The 17557-nt window shown below is 40.0% G+C and overlaps 2 protein-coding genes across 2 annotated transcripts in view; both read right to left on the bottom strand.

Annotated features, from left to right (window-relative positions):
* Window positions 1-17557, bottom strand: part of rngtt (RNA guanylyltransferase and 5'-phosphatase) — a 117101-nt gene that overhangs the window by 84198 nt on the left and 15346 nt on the right. The window contains exons 7-8 of the mRNA XM_006792622.3: window positions 15952-16061; window positions 14130-14231 (exon numbers count right to left, since the gene is read on the bottom strand). Of these exons, the coding sequence (XP_006792685.1) occupies window positions 14130-14231; window positions 15952-16061 (212 nt within the window). The remainder of the gene's footprint in view (window positions 1-14129; window positions 14232-15951; window positions 16062-17557) is intronic.
* Window positions 7820-10838, bottom strand: LOC148098428 (uncharacterized). The gene has a single exon (XM_087852119.1). The coding sequence runs from the start codon at window positions 10762-10764 to the stop codon at window positions 8449-8451; it is 2316 nt and encodes a 771-aa protein (XP_087708245.1). The 5' UTR covers window positions 10765-10838; the 3' UTR covers window positions 7820-8448.

Here is a 17557-nt window from a genome sequence, read left to right as displayed (position 1 = left end):
ACTTACAAGAAAGAATTTTGGTGCGGTCTATTATACAAAAGGTCTGCTGAGTGGCATCACAGACACTAGGCTAGTACACGCCCTTGCTACAGTGTTGTTTGGCCTGTTTTTGCTGCTGGTTATGAAATGAAGAGTGTAGAAACAAAAGAGTAAAATCAGCTAATTGACAGGTAGTTGTAGAACACACAATGACCTTATTATATATCATGTAAAAGTCAGCTTCTGTTAATATAAATGAGATGTTTCTGTGAAATTAAAACGATACAACACCACTTGCTGTGCTGTCCACAAAAGGCAAAAAACCACAACAAACAAAGACCCCACGCCCAATTTTAGCCATTTGTGAGGTGGTTGCCTGGAAATCTGATGGCACTTTAATACCTAATACATTACTGAAGTTTTGTGGATATCAATCTGATTTAAATACTCTGATATAGATAATAATTTTCACATTTGAATCCCATTTGGCAGCTAAACTCTTGACTGTGTGGGCCCCACAGGAGGCTCACAGATACACACACTTAAAGATTTTGTGTGTTATAGTAAGAAATAAGAAATTAACTAAATAACCAACAGAAACTATAAAACACAAACACACACATATGTGTTTGTAATTATTTATTAAGCATACTGGATTAATGAATAAATGTTTTAATCTTTGTGTTATTTTATTTTGTTATATAAAACACTGGCAGTCTTACGGATAAAACCAAAGAGCCCAAAAAAATGGGAAAGATGACACTGAAGTCTCTTTCACTGACATTATTTCATCTGTGATGTAAAAGAAAAGCACTGGATTGGTGTCCTCTCTTTAAATAAATCACTGGAGTGGTAATCAGGGATGAAACAGGACTTTAAAGAGACAATTAAAAAAGTCCAAGACTTTCTCAAGTCCAGTTTCTTTGAGTCCAAATTGAGCAACATTGTTTGTTTAAATGCCTAAGAACATAATTGGCTCTCTCCCTTCTCTTTGCCCTTCTCCTCTTCATCTTTGGGGCACAAACCAATCTAGCCCTGACAGAAGGCTGTATAAGAAGAGGTGAAAAAACCCCAACTCAGTTTATGTCTCCCCTCTTGGCAAATCCACTAATTTTGCTGTCTTTCCAAAGCCCATTAGAAGCCACCTCCTTGGCAGATTGCAGGCAAGTGACAAGTTTGTTTTTGTCTTGTTTTTTTCCCCCCTTACTGTCTGACTGGTTGCATCGAGAAAAGCTATATAATATTTTTAGGTGAGTGGGGAAGCGTCAGTACTTTGTCACCGTCACGCATGTTATCGTGGTACTGAGTGAGGTAGTTTAACTGTCACAGGTGTTGATGCGTTGCCCTGTAGTCATAAGAAGAGACTGCCAGAATCACCGATTTGATCCTGACAGCAACTCTGTTAGACCATTACAGGCTGCTGAAAATTAACATTCTTCCTCACATAACCTTTTCCTGTAAAAAAATTATACTTGCATGTGATATTTAAAAAAAAAAGAAATTACTCATTTAAAAGTAAAAATTGCTTTCATTAGAATTGGAAACTTTTTTATCCTCACCAGGGTAACAAAGGGATTAAGAATATGTAAAACTAAAGTGAGGACCCCTGGCAATATGCAAAGAGAAAAATCTTTCACGGCCACCTTGGAGAGACAAATTTCCTATTAAAAGTCCATTTCAGGCCTTAAAAATGCCACTGGAAAGAAAGTGGGACATTTAATAAGAAATGCTCTGCACATTTCATGTAATGCATCAAGAGAATGACAATTTACCACTGCCATCTTAATGAAAACCCACCAACCCGGCAATCTTCCATCATGTTAGACTGCAAGTCCTGCTGTTGCCTATGTATACTTTTTTTTTAATCCTTTGAGAAATTTTAGAATTAGACCCCAGCAGCACATCGAACAAATGACCACAAATCTATTTGTGTTAGTTTTGAGAAGGGCAAACCTTCGCCCCTGGCAGAAACATCTTGAATTCAATATGTAGGGCAGACCTTCCCAAAGTGTGGGGCCTGCCCCAGAGCCATTGCAGGAGGGAAAAGGGAAAAAACAAAAGCAACTCATGGACACTGCTAGCCTTATGGACCGGTTTTTGATGAGGCTCCCACACACAAGCAAAGCATGAGATGAAGCATAGCTGAATATGTTTCCAAACTAGGGCTGTTCGATATAACAATATCGGATGACAATATAAAAACGCTTATCGTTTCATCTTACGCTATCGTTTGTTTCGTGGTGTTGCAAAATAAACCATTTACGGCAATATTTTTTTCATCGTTTTGATGGTCACTGTAGTGGCTGTATTCATTTCTTAAAGTTCTCTCTTTCTCTTATATTTAATATAACCACACTACAGACGGACAAGTACCTGTTTGTATGCGGATACAAATAATATCAGGCTCATCCTGCCACAATTTGTTCCCCCGGTTCAAATCCCGGACAAACAGTATCCCACAGTTTTTTATGTTTTAAACCAATTTCCACAGAGAGGCATTTTTTGAAAAAAATGTATTGATAGCAATTTTGAATATTATTACACAGGAAAAAAACAACTACACGTAAAATAATTACACCGTGACGCCTCTGCCTTTGTAAACAGAGGGACAGTAACTGTGTGTGTGTATGTAAGTGTGTAAAACCTGAAGATAGAGACAAAATACTGTCACTGTTAATCTGAATATCTGCCATTCTGCAATTCATCTCATGTAAACAATAACGTGGCGCAGAGTGTGACGTGAAAAAAGGCATATACCTTTGACGTTGCGTGACGAACTCTGTATTCCTCGTCCACATGTAAACGCAAAAAAGGAGTTTTAAAAAATCTCCGTTTTCGGTGATTCGAAACGGCGTTTACGTGTGGACAAAAGGTCCAAACGCATAGAAACAGCTGCGTTTTCAAAAATACCCGTGTGGGTGTGGACGTAGCGTAAAAGAGTTAGTAGTTTATTTTCTTACTACCTGTAATTTATTGCAGATTACTTGTATTTACTTAATTGTTTACTAAATGTTTGAGGTGTGAAATAAACCGCAATGGAGCAAAATATGGGTGTGTGTGGTTAAAGGATGTGTTTGTGCGTGCGTGCGTGCGGGTGGGGGGCGCAAACATTTTTCTTGTCAGACAAAGGGGGGCCTAGCAAAAAAGTGAAAAAAAGAGTGAAGGGATTTCATACTAGTGATGTCACAGTATCAGAAATTTAGTAGTTAGTACCAATACCAGTAGAAATACATGTGTTTTTGACACCTAGTTCATTACTTACAATTATCATCTAACATAATGCAAAATTGCATATTTAATTGTTGCAAATGAATGTGTCAACAGCAAAGCAGTTCCATAATTTACTTTGCCTTTCGTACTAACGAGTCAGAGCAAAGCTACAAGTGTGTTGCATGGAAGTCAGAATTTCCAGGTTTCCGAGTCGGAATTCAATAGTTATATCACCTCAAATCAGTGAAACAAATCTAGCTTTTCCAATTTTGCTACTGGAACGTGTTTAAATCGGGAGTGATGTCATTCCCAGCTCCAATATTTGACTTTTCCCCGTTTCAGTTCAATCTTATCCTTATAACACCGAAACACAAAAACAGTTTAGGCACTATTTTGTAAGGTGAACAACAGGAGCGGGTAAAAAACGAAACAAAAAATATATACAGTATTGTATCACTATACTTTGTGTGACAGTATTATATCAATACAAGGACACCACATATTAATATTTTGCTAAATACATTTATCTGCCACCACCACTCTGGGGTGAAGCTTTCTGAGGTAAATGGACCAAAGCATAGTGCAGCAGGTGCACTAGCTGCCATCTTCCATTTGTATTTTTTCCTGTGCTTGTGGACCTCCTTCTGCATCATCTCCGTTTTTAGCATGTAACGGCAGACTAGACCCTTTTGTATGCTCCCTTCAGTTCCTAAAGAATTGCCATCTGGGTGCATATGCTGCCCACAACAACTACAGTACCAATAAATAAATAAATAAAAAAGCTTATACAGTTGCATTTGAAAATTTCGAGAATTGAATGTTAATGTAAGAATCACCGCGGGACACATCCCCATTTCATACTGATGATCACCAAGGCAGGTACCACTGATCTTACAGCATATCATGGCAATTATATGACAAACAGATTAATGCTGTGTTGCACTTGAAGTGGACAGCCAAAAATTTGAGATGCCAGATGGAATTTTCAGCTGAAGTGCTCCCACATGAGTCAGATTTGCCACTCGAATGTTGGACAAGTCGCAACAATCCCAGCTTTGCAATGCAAGAGTGGGATTGTTGGAATTGTAAAACTTGTAATCTGTACTCCCACTGTTGTGTATTTGTGACCACTACATATGTCACACACAAAGAAACAATGATCCTCTACTCTAAATGGAACAACTGAATACTACACCTTACTCGAGGCAAAGCTAGGTTTTCTGACTACTGCTACTGGAACGATATTGACTCAAGCATGGTAAAGAAAAACAACAGACTCCAAGAACCAGCAAAGGAATAATAAAACATTTTCATCACTGTCATGTCTACATTAAAACTTCCTTTAACTGTTCATTAGATTATTCACATATTCAACTCTTCGTCAACAAGAAGCAAAACATTTAGCTCACTGCACTTGTGCAGAGAGAGGGGAAAGAAGCCAATAAACATTTACTTGTTTTTTGCCACATTTATTTTGAAGCCAGACTTGTCACACCAATTAAATTCATCAAGGACTGGGCCATGGCCCTGCTCTGCACCCTCTAGAAGACTCACAATCACAGTCCACTAATATTGTCCAGTCCAACCTACAGTCCAGATTCAATGAAGATCTACACCGTTGGAATTTAATAACACTGATTTAATAAAAAGAAGAAAAAAAATCTATTTCTCACCAAACCGCCTCTCATCATCACTTCTTTTGTGTAAATTCAATTTCACACACAAAAGATAAACTTGTATGACACACATGGCTATTTACTGGATAAATTAAAAAGCACGGGCACTAATAAGGAAACATGATTTTCGATTGCTTTCATCCATCCCTTGGCTTTGGACAATAAAGTAACATCAGAAAAGGCTGTCCCTCGCAAAGAGGATAAAAGCCTCTCTTTTCCAAGTGCAACTTTATTACTTGTATGTAGACCAAAGCGAAGACTGCGTTGTGAATATCCACAATGCTGCATGATCCTTTTACAAAAAACCCCGTTGCTTTTGTCAGACGTACTGCATGCACCGTGTGTCAAAAAGACAACAATGATAAATAAAGAGAACTGCTGAAAAAGCACGAGAACCGCAAACAGCAGGCTGACACTATGCTGACAACAAAGACCATCAAAGTCTACCATATCAAACTTTTGCCGTGTAAATATGCTGTGGTTTGTATTCTGATGTTGTTCGCACACATGCGCATGCAAAACACGCACACACGCACACACAAAGCAGGATGTGAATAACAAATATGTATGTCTGTAGCCGAGTGTCAACAAGTTTCAAGAACTTGCAGGTATTCTAAAAGAAGCCAGAAAACATTTTTATTTATATATTAATATAAGATGGGGCACATTGCTTACCACAACTCAAGAAATAGACATTAATTCATATGGCTGAAAAGTGACAACATTTTTATATTATACTTCTACACAAAACATCTCCAAGCTTCCTCTTTTACATGATGCCCCATGTTTGGAAAGCAATCGCAGCGAGAGAAAAAAAACGTTAACTGAAAGGGAGCTGAATGTATTGTGGCAAAGTTACAGTCTCAATGTTATTCTTTTTCTTTTTTCTCAGTGTCTTCTTGAGGGACAGTATGTGTATATGTGTACGTGATATTAAATGAATGTTTAAGTGCAGGTTATTGTGCAGACTCAGCACAGAGCATCAAAGAGTTGATTTGTAGTGTGTCACATCAGTGTGGTTGTCCTGGCAGCCATTTTTGGAATTCCAAAAGATACTATGATTCAAAACCCCAAAAAATCTAATTCGATCACAACAAACAAAAACAAAATAAAAGCCTGCTAATAAAATAACTTCCTAAAGATGAATTAAATAAAACGACCACAAAAGGTTTTCGTCATCTTCGACAAACCCTAACCCTAACCGAATCCATGAAGCAAATAAAAGTCACTTTGTTGTTGTTGTTCCTGCCCCAAGTGGAGGAGTTCAAGTATCTCGGGGTCTTGTTCGCGAGTGACGGGAGAAGGGAGCCGGACATCGACAGACGGATTGGGGCTGCAGCTGCAGTAATGCAGACGCTGCACCGGTCCGTCGTGGTAAAGAGGGAGCTGAGTGTAAAAGCGAAGCTCTCAATTTACCGGTCGATCTACGTCCCTACCCTCACCTATGGCCACGAGCTGTGGGTAGTGACCGAAAGAACGAGATCGCGGATACAAACGGCGGAAATGAGCTTCCTCCGAAGGGTGGCTGGCCTCTCCCTTAGAGATAGGGTGAGAAGTTCGGCCATCCGGGAGGGGCTCAGAGTAGAGCCGCTGCTGCTCCACATCGAAAGGAGCCAGCTGAGGTGGTTCGGGCATCTGACAAGGATGCCCCCTGGGCGCCTCCTGGGTGAGGTGTTCCAGGCATGTCCCACCGGGAGGAGGCCCCGGGGCAGACCCAGGACACGCTGGAGAGATTATATCTCTCGGCTGGCCTGGGAACGCCTTGGTGTTCCCCCGGATAAGCTGGAGGAGGTGGCTGGGGAGAGGGAGGTCTGGGCCTCTTTGCTTAGGCTGCTGCCCCCGCGACCTGGCCTCAGATAAAGCGGATGAAGATGGATGGATGGATGGACTATGATTCATATCAGCATGTCACACATAAACATGACACAAAAACAGAATCTTATGAGAATTATAAGATTCTGCTAACATTCTGTCCACATTTGATAACCTGCTTAGTGATGTGAATTCATCATCAATGTGTGTGGGCAAAACAGAAGCAACTTTGGATTTCTAACTACAAATCCATTCTCTCTTGTTTCTTTTTGTCTTTATCCCACTCTAAAAGTTGGATGTAACAGTGAGACCAAATTCAAAACCCAATAGAAACAGATCCAGGTACATTTACTGCAATATTCAAACTGAATACAAGCTGCTGGCCATTGACATGTAGTATCCTTTTGACTTGAAGTCACCTGGAACTGTAGCTGTGCTGTAAACAAATAATGAAGCACAGTTTGACCAGAATAAGGACTAGAATCTTTAACACACTAAGATAATAAAATACACAAGCTATTTGGCTGGTAACTGGCAATAAGCCAAAGGACTAATGGCCCAGAAGGCCCAAATGAAACTAGTAATGTCCAGACATCTAGCCTATATTACTTAATATTCATTAACCTATTTAAAAAGCACTTTTGCTCTGTTTCAGGTAAAGTGTAAATCTGCACCTCTGATTTGTGTGATTACATTTTCTCTTTGTCTTTTTCTGCTGCAGCAGCCAAAGTCTGATTTATTAATGACAAACCAGTGGTAGAAGCATCATAACATCAAGAAAACTGGACAGTTAAAGGATTTTTCTTTATACATAAAAAAGAAAAAAAAAAGTTTGATGATCTGAAATGTTTAAGTGTGACAAACATACAAATAAATAGGAAAATGCTTTTTCACACCATTGTCATATAAAAGACTTACTTCCTTCATTCTGTTCATTGACCCCATTGTGGACCACTAAAATTTTGTATACTATGTAGTATATACCTCATTTGTTTTTTTGCACTACATTAGACAACATCAAAATAGCGTTGACATTTTTGTTATTTGTGTTTTGTAATCTTTATAAAAACCTAGAAAAAACCACCTCTTAATCTTTGGTATATGGCGAGGCGCTGTGGACATCCAAGTTTGTAATTGTGTAGATTTTTCAAATCAATACCATGGTTGCATCTACTGAAAATCTCTGTGAAGCTTAAATCTCAGTGACCTTGACTTCAAGGTCAGAGGTCAACTTTTCGAAAATCGGAGGAGTTTCACATTTATAACACAGGTATGTCTACTAGGAGGCTGAAGGGTAGCACTATATATTTATCAACAATCAAAAACAACAATTTATTTCCAATTTGTATGGAATTTATTTCTGTAAACATGGTGTTTTAGGTCAGATTAAAGGACTGATGTGATGGTAAGGTGTCCGCTGCTCTGCTTTGAATATTGGTAGGCTTATTTTTTTTTAATTTTTTAATTTTTTTATTTTCACAAGAATTGCTACTTCCCATAGAGTTTTGGCCACCCCAGCAATCAGAAGATTCCCTATGAGCAAGCATTTAGCGACAGTGGGAAGGAAAAACTCCCTTTAAAAAGGAAGAAACCTTCGACAGAACCAGGCTCAGGAAGGGACAGTCATCTGTTGCGACTGGCTGGGGTAGGGGGAGTGAAAATTTAAAATAAAAAAAAAAAAGCCAAAGTGATAATTATTGGAGCAGCTTAATTAATATTTCCAGTGTAATTTGCTGTTAATATCCTTTTCCAATCCCAGTTTGTGTTTTTATCACTTTTGTCCAGGGTGGAAGATGCCATGCTGGAGATTGACTCTGTATGGTTTTTCAGTGTTGATACTTGGGAACCTGTTGGAGAGGCCAGGGTTGAAAAAGGGATGCCAGAGAACCTGAGAGGGTGTTATCCGCTGGTGTGCATCCAAGGCCAACATCTCTTTAATTAGGCTGACAAATAAGCGTTGGCCATCTTCTGGTCCTCGTCTAAACATCATTATTTGTTCGAGGTCATCCAGACGCGTCAGTTTTATGTATCTTGTCTCCAGGGACTCATATCTTGTCTCGTACTGAAATTGTTGGTCAGTCTTAAATGTCCAGCGCTGTTGGTTGTCGTTGCCTTCAATGAAATAGTCTTCAGTGTACACGCCAGAGTCTAGAACATGATCTGGTGGCTGACCCTGAGTCTCTATGATGAATTTCAAAACATCATAATATTTTTTTCCAGGGTAGAGTGGCACCCCTGTAACAAGCTCAACAGCCACCAGCCCCAGAGACCACATGTCACATGCTTCGTTATAAGGAAGACCAAGCATAACTTCAGGTGCACTATAACCAACCGTCCCCACACGGTCACCAGGCATCACTGCAGACGCAGGACATGCGAGGCCAAAGTCTATAAGTCTGACTTTGACTGGAGACTCATAGCGATTTACAACCATGATGTTTCCAGGTTTGAGGTCAGCGTGCACTATTCCCAAAGAACCCAGGTGGGACAGAGCATTTGTGAGTTGACCTAAAATTGGCCTGACTTCGCTTATGGGGAGACGCCGGTTATTCGGGTCCCGTATGTAGTCCCACAGGCATTGATCAAGGAGTTCAAATTTCAGGCAAACCCGCTCTCTGTCAAGGAAAAAGCCGTTCCATTGAACAATGTTGGCGGCATCTGGATCCAACCTTCGCAGCTGCTCCAGGATGAAAATTTCCTTTTTTGCCTGTTGCAGAATATCAGTGCGGTTCTTGTTCACCTTAATAGCCACAGCTTGGTTGGTTTTGGTATCACGGCATTTGGCTACAATACCAAAGCCCCCTTCTCCGAGGAAAGCCTCTACCTTGTAGTGGTTTCCCAAAATGCTCCCTTCAACTATTTCAAGCTCATCTGAGCTGAAGGATGGGCTGGCTGACGTGTGTACGAATACTTGCTGAGAAAATTCAACCGAGTTTTGAAAACTGCAGCTGATTTTCTCTGATCTCTTGCATTCCAAGTTTGAAGGGTGCTGAAAGACCACAGGGTTTTGTGGTCTTTCAGCACTCATGTCAATGCAAGGGGAACTCTTAGGGTTGAAAAAGGGATGCCGGAGAACCTCCGACGGTGTTATGCGCTGGTTTGCATCCAAGGCCAACATCTGTTTAATTAAGCTTACAAACAAACGTTGGCCATTTTCAGGTCCTCTTCTAAACATCATTACTTGTTCGAGGTCATCGAGACGTGTCAGTTTTATGTATCTTGTCTCCAGGGACTCATATCTTGTCTCGTACTGAAATTGTTGGTCAGTCTTAAATGTCCAGCGCTGTTGGTTGTCATTGCCTTCAATGAAATAGTCTTCAGTGTACACGCCAGAGTCTAGAACATGATCTGGTGGCTGACCCTGAGTCTCTATGATGAATTTCAAAACATCATAGTCTTCATTTCCAGGGTAGAGTGGCACCCCTGTACCAAGCTCCACAGCTACCAGCCCCAGAGACCACATGTCACTTGCTTCATTGTAAGGAAGGCCAAGCATAACTTCAGGTGCACTATAACCAACCGTCCCCACACGGTCACCAGGCATCACTGCAGACGCAGGACATGCGAGGCCAAAGTCTATAAGTTTGACTTTGATGGGAGACTCATGGCGGTTTACAACCATGATGTTTCCGGGTTTGAGGTCAGCGTGCACTATTCCCAAAGAACCCAGGTGGGACAGAGCATTTGTGAGCTGACCTAAAATTGGCCTGACTTCGTTTATGGGGAGACCCTGGTTTTTCCGGTCCCCTATATAGTCCCACAGGCATTGATCAAGGAGTTCGAACTTTAAGCAAACCCGCTCTCCGTCGTGGAAAAAGCCGTTCCATTTAACAATGTTGGCGGCATCTGGATCCAACCTTCTCAGCTGCTCCAGGATGAAAATTTCCAGTTTTGCCTGTTGCAGAATATCAGGGTCGCCCTTGTTGACTTTAATAGCCACAGCTTGGTTGGTCATGGTATCACGACATTTGGCTACAATACCAAAGCCCCCTTCTCCAAGGAAAGCCTCTACCTTGTAGTGGTTTCCCAAAATGCTCCCTTTAACTATTCCAAGCTCATTTGAGCAGAAGGATGGGTTAGCTGACATGGTGAAATGTGTCGGCTTGGTCAGTGAATTGCTAAGTAACGCAAAATTCTCTCAAAACTCTCCAAAAGGGTTTGCTTACTGTCACGTTGAGCAGCAACGTTTAACAGAGCAAAGCTCCTACTTAAGGGTTTTTTCTCTCAGCAAAATGATGACATCACAAGGGATCAAAGGCATTCTACTTTGGATCAAAGGCATTCTATTTTTGTTCAATTGCATTCTATTTTTTCAGTTGAAACACTGGAAAAAAATAGTGTTTCAACAGGGCAGGCTGGCGCCCTGTGGGAGGCAGAGGTGATAGGGTAAGGATGCAGAGGATAAGAAAAGATCTTATCTATCAGCTCATCAGCGAGCAGCCGCAGAATCACAGGTGCAGCTTGGCAGGGGATGGAGAGTGAAGACAAAATCAACAATGACTTATGGCAGGGGTGTCAAACTCAAATACACAGTGGGCCAAAATTCAAAACTGGAACAAAGTCGCGGGCTAACATTAATATTTATTGGGAAAAACAAATCTTCCTCCAGATATAAGAATGAATCTTTTCTTATGGACTCAAATAAGTTTTGCTGGAAAACTGAATATGGAACAAGCAAAGCTTAATACTAAACAATATATATATTAGCTGTATAATACCAGTAGGCCAGCTCTAATAGTAATTTGGTATGGCTTCGCGGGCCAAATGTAATTAGGCTGCGGGCCAAATTTGGCCCGCGGGCCAGAGTTTGACACCTATGTATTAGGACAACCCAAACATGACAGTCGGACCTCCAGCACTCCAATTATACTAGGAGAGTTTAAGAAAGAGTTGACTGAGGTTAGAGGAAGTATGAAATCAAGACCAAATAAAGTGACTGGATCACACCGATTGAATTAGTCATCCCATTACAGCTAGGATTTAGAAATCACTTTCACTTCTAATCTAGCAAAGCACTGTCTGAATACAGAGTTGTATCACAGGAGGCTGTAACACAGCCCAAGCCAATATAAGCTTTACCAAGACAGCAAGTTGCTGTCGCTCGCCTCAACCTCAAACACACTGCAGTTGAAGCGAAAGGTGTTATCTTGTATTTTTCCTTTTGTCAACAAATGCCATGAAAGACCAAAGTTATATGTGTCTGTGAATAGTTTGTGACTTTCCTGTGACCTCAGTCAGAAGAATCTGTCTTGATCCTACTAGGGTACAATATGTTCCAACAGTCTACTATCTTTTTAACTGGGTCAAAACAAGCAAGCAAGCAACCCAAAGGATCTAAAAGAAGCAGTCAGCTGGATTATCTGCAGACTCTAAATGAACAAACAGCTCAGGAAAGTCGACGCTGTTAAAAATAAATAAATAAATAAATCAGGTGGTGTTGGAAATAAACTAGCAGCAGAATTTACTTTGTTTACCAATCCACTGGCCTAGAAATTTGCCATACATGCGATTAGAGCCCTCCACACTCACCCTGTGTTCCACAGTACTTACATCAACCATACAAAGCCAGATTCTGCAGTAAGACCACAGCACCGTCTGTGTAAAACTATCAACTCTAGATCACTGTGGTCACTGCTGTTTTCAGTATTTCTCAGACAAGAGTGAGCCATTTAGAACCACATGCACATGCAGATTAAGACATAATCAATTATGACAGTAACACATTATTAAAAAGGGCAAGCAATAGCAAAGTTAACCCTTAGATACTGTTCGGGTCAAATCTAACCAGTTTTGACATGCGACAGCAGTAAAAATGCCCTAAATTCATTATTTTAAAGTTAACCAGAAAAAGTAGCCACAACATGTAAGAATAAAAATTATTCTGAGCTAAATGAGGTTAAACACATGGGAATGCCATACATGCAAGCATTCCTCCCACTACTAATAGTGCAAATATAATTAAATCATTAGGGCTGGTTTTCATGTTTTTCCTCCCAAAATGAGTGTTGTAAGACATAAAAATACACTTTCCATTAATCATCTATTTATTAAATGTCATACATTCTAAATTCATGTGTCCGACAGACAGGTATGTATCCATTGTATAATGATATGTAGTTTAAAATTTGTTATTAGGAAATTCTTGGCCCAAGTCAAGACTGTACCAGACCAGACCATGAAGACATAGTTCCTGATATTTGTTAATCCTTTGGGAGGAGGTATTAGGGCTTTTGGTGCTGATCTGTGTACCTGCTGCCTTCTGTCTATACCTTTAAATTAGATCAAATGATAAACCTCATAAGAAAGCAACAGATCCTTTATGAGTAACTATACTGCTTCAAAATGGGAAATTAAATACAAGGAAGAATGATCTCATTTTAGAGTTCATGTACCAATTCAATATTTGCTCCATCTTTTGGTTTGTTCATACATTTTTGTAGCACACCTTTTATTTCACCAGTTGAAGTTTTTATCATGCACATTTCACCAAGATGGATTTTCCCACCTTCTTTGATTATTTTAAATATTATTTCAAGCAATATGTCCTCTGTTTTTAAAAATTGAAAAAGTATTTTACCATTTTTAAATGGCTGAATTTGAGGAGAAGGTGGTGCATTATATCCTCAATATATCCTGTGCTTGAGTGGTGACTCATAGCATACGGAGCCTCTATCTGCATCTGTTTTTCACAACTGAAAAAAATATCAGGTTACTTTTCAAAATCAAGTGCTGGAGGGAAATAAGGTGACAGACGAGAGCCAGAGGCAGCAGAGGAAGAGGTCAGTGTCCCTCTTCAGTCTAACGTCAGAGCAGAGCTTAACAACAATTTCGAGATGATTACACACATTAGCAGGATCTTGGTCAGAGGCCAAATCTGTACTCTGCTAGTCTTTCTCTTAGGGGAAACTAAAGCACCGATATGTAAAATTATTTAAAATGACTGCAGTCATTAAATATTCACCAGCACACTGCACATTTGCACCAGCGAGGGAAACAGGGCTTCACAGCGGACTACCAGAATACTAACACTTCTTTTTCCCTCAGTACTGGCTTTACATAACAGAGACATAAAACAAAAGAAAAACAACAAATTCAACCTAAAATGTGACCGGACAGAAGAAGTGCCCCATGCTATCTCTTTTATATGGGGTAAGAGACTGGAGTCAGTCATCCTGTTCAGGTTATATGAAGGTAATTATGCAGGGAACATCACTGACATCAGTGCTCTATTGACAAAGAGCACTCCTGCTGATTAGCCATGTAAAATCACTGTAATTAAAAGCTAATGAGAAAGAGCATCCCTGATGGACAACTCTTAAGGACATAAACTTACGGTATGCCTACTGACACAAAAGAAAACCCATTGAACTTTGAACACAATGAAGTTAGAGACACAAAGTCTCATACCTGTACTGACACATGAAGACAAGCAGTCATTTCTCATAAACTCACCGCGTGCCGTCGGCTTTCCAGCTGACTTTGTATGGATTCTGCTCGAGGAAACGCAAATTTTGCCTGTCCATGGACACAGGCTGCGCACCAGGAAAACCAGACCTGCAAAAACAGCAACAACAGCCCTTACATGTGTGCCTGATCTTGAGCCTGGCTCTAAACACAGCTTAGAAGATTTTTGGTTGGCTGTTTCGGTAAGCTTACGAAATATCATATTTATTCCATTCAGGATCTTCTATTAATGATCAGGGAGTCAAGTCTTTTCTAGCACATCCCAAAGATATTCAGTGGGGTTAAAAATGATGTCTCATGCTCTCTGAACGAGTCCTTTGCAATTTAAATCCTGACATCATCACCTTGGACTATGCCTGTGCCATCGGGAAGGGGGGGAGAAAAATCCGAGCAAAATTGGTGGTTCAGTATATCCAGGTAGTCAGCTGTCCTAATTTCTTTTGGGCTTAACCTCGACCTGACTAACCCCAGATCATAACACCACCATGCACAGGCTTGTATGGTAGGCACAAGACATGATGGGTGCATGTTTAAATATTTAAGCTCACTAGTAAACTGAAGCCTTTTTTGATTTAGCTTCAGTTTTGTATATTTTTAAGCTGCGCTGCCGTTTAGTCCCAATCCTTCTTTGCAGAATGCATGCGAAAATACTATCCCATTTCTTCACTCTCAAACATAGTCATACGTTTTACTATTGGTGCTTATGATGACATGATTTCAAACTCTTAAATCCTCTCCAACCACATAATGCCTTGGAGAGTTCTTGAGCCCATTTTAGTAGTTTCAGCAATATCCTTGTTGTTTTGGTTTTGTTTTGTTTGCTTGAAGCAAACCAATAATTAGACTCTTCTGAAAGGAGATATCACATGGTTGTGAAAACAATGTCTTAATACACGGTTGTTTAGAAAGCGAATCATTGCATCAGTAAGGGTTACATCACCTGTTGCCAGCCAAAACATGAATCACTGAAGGAGTCACCCAGAGGAAGCCTCTTACCTTTGCCTAATTACAGTGGTGACCTTTTTTGGCCAGGCAGTGTAGTATGCATACATATGATAGGATACCAACAGGCAGCTGGCAAACCTAATAGTTCTCTCATCAGTTCAAAAAGAACAAGCTGATAATTGAAAATACATCTGAACTATTTGTCTTGAATATTCAATATATTAAAGCTGGGATGCAACACTGACATATAACCTCTGACAGAGTCAGTCAAATCTATTGTTTAACTCAAGACCATTGGAAGGCATTTTTAAAGAGTTTTTGTGCGCACACACACACAGGTTCCCAAAAACAAATATAATCTCTGCAAAAGTAACTGGATGCATTAAAGAAACACCTCTCAGACGCTTGACTTTGTGGCTTCATAGTCATAACATAGTTTATGACACCTAGTGCACTAAGAGAACAACAACTAACTTTGGCGCTACACACTGAAAAACATCCTAAACTATAAATATGTGAGGATTTTAGTATATTAGCAAACAAATATATAACAAAAACAATTTTAACAGCAGGCCATGGAAATTGCAGCATGGGCTGTTTTCTTGCGCTGTCACAAGCCACTGCAGTCGAGCTGATGCTCTGCAATTTCATTAAAAAAGCTGCAGCGGCATATTTCTCCAGAATAGCAACATCTATTCCTGACTTTGCCGCCTGTCAGAGAGTGTAAAGATTTTTTTCTCTGGAAAAAAAGGTGATTTAAGACAAATGAGTCACTCATAGCACAGTACAGTACACCCACACATGTGTAAACAGACACACACACTTTCCCAGAGGAAAATAAGAAAGGTAAAAGGAAGGTTCTTACTTGTCCCACTCGGCCATCTCCTGGCACATTCTTTGGATCTCGCCTAACTTGGGTTGTATGGTGACCTGTGTGACGCCTTTCACATTGACACCTTCAAGAAATACTGCACCCTGGGAAGATAAAAGACGAAAAGCAGAAGGCTAAACTTGGAATGAATTTTAAGAAACATTTATTCCCTCCTACACAGAGAAGAAAAACACATTGAGTGCCGGTGATACTTTTCCAAACAGCTGCCTCTTTGTTTTATGAATCCCTGTGCAAGACAACAGGTACAAATATTAAAAATCCTGCTTTCACTCCTCTCTATTTTGAATGTTATTTTCACTTTAATTATTTCAAGAATCCACATCTCACTCTGGATCAACCCTCTTTTCCCAGTATGAGTGATGGAAACAGATGCAGGGTTTTTCCTGACTCAAAGTAAGCCTGTGGGGGTTGATTACACACGCAAGCACAAGTGTTCTGCATAAAGATATGGCAAAAGGTCTGTGTTACCTTATTTATGAGAAATCTGCAATTCCCGGTTATTTCTAGGCAAATCGTGAACAAAATGCTTGATATCACATAACCATGTGATGATGAAGATTTGTGCTACACGCTTTAATAAATAGGAAATACTATTTAATATACTAATAAATTATAAATTATGATTTCTGTTCTGTAGTCTGACAACACAGTATCCAAGGACCTATCAAGAAACTGAAGGGTAAAAATACAAATATAAAGGAAAATATTTATTTATTAGTATTATTATTTAATGTGCACGTTTTTCACTTTAGCTCAGTTGCTCATACATAACTTTTCACCTTGTGTATGAGCTTCTCCCTGTATAAAGCTAATTACTCACCTTTAAATCTAGGAGGGACAATGTGCATTTCATATTAGGGCTACTGCACATATACATATATTTATCATCTATTCTAGACTCTTGATACGTTCACACCAGATGATCTTCCAATGGCCCTGTAAAGGTGAAGTGAATCAGAGTACAGGACATCAGAAACTAAAGTTAAATCAGCATTTAAAAAAAAAAAAAATGTTGTTTAATATCATATATAATAGTCATGTGTTTATAAGATCTTGCCTTCTTTCTCCTTTATTTTGCTTTGGTACCTCTGTGCTCTCCTCATTTCTTCTAAGGCTCTTCCAATAATAATAATAATGTGTGTGTTAGTCCCCATAGGGAAATTACTCCTCTGCATTTAACCCATTCACCCAGTGAAGCAGTGGGCAGCCACCAATGCAGCGGCCGGAGAGCAGTGTGTAGGGACAGTACCTTGCTCAGGGTAGCCGTTCAGTGGAGTCAAACCCCTGACCTTCCGATCATGGGGCAACCACTCTACCTACTGAGCTATCCCTGCCCCCCCACCCAAAAAAATTAAACAATTAAAAGGAAGTTCTTCTATTAGGGAACACCAGTTTGCTGGGGCATTCACATAAATACTGTCTTTACATTACAACAAGTTTCTTAAGACAACTACTTCTAGGCAGATTTCTTGTAGGACAAGTAATTTTTTCCCTTGTTGTCTCCTGACTGGCCCTGTAAGTATGATGTACCAGGCAGCTCTGCTCTCGATTGGTCAAAGTAAGCCTGTAATGGACAGAT

This window comes from Neolamprologus brichardi, chromosome 15 (assembly GCF_056152115.1).
Source record: "Neolamprologus brichardi isolate AB-2024 chromosome 15, ASM5615211v1, whole genome shotgun sequence".
In the NCBI taxonomy this organism is placed as follows: Eukaryota; Metazoa; Chordata; class Actinopteri; order Cichliformes; family Cichlidae; genus Neolamprologus; species Neolamprologus brichardi.
This window is presented reverse-complemented; position numbering and strand designations above follow the sequence as displayed.

Excerpts from the sequence above, each read along its gene's own strand:
- LOC148098428 (XM_087852119.1), bottom strand. The coding sequence starts at position 10,764 with ATGTCAGCTAACCCATCCTTCTGCTCAAATGAGCTTGGAATAGTTAAA.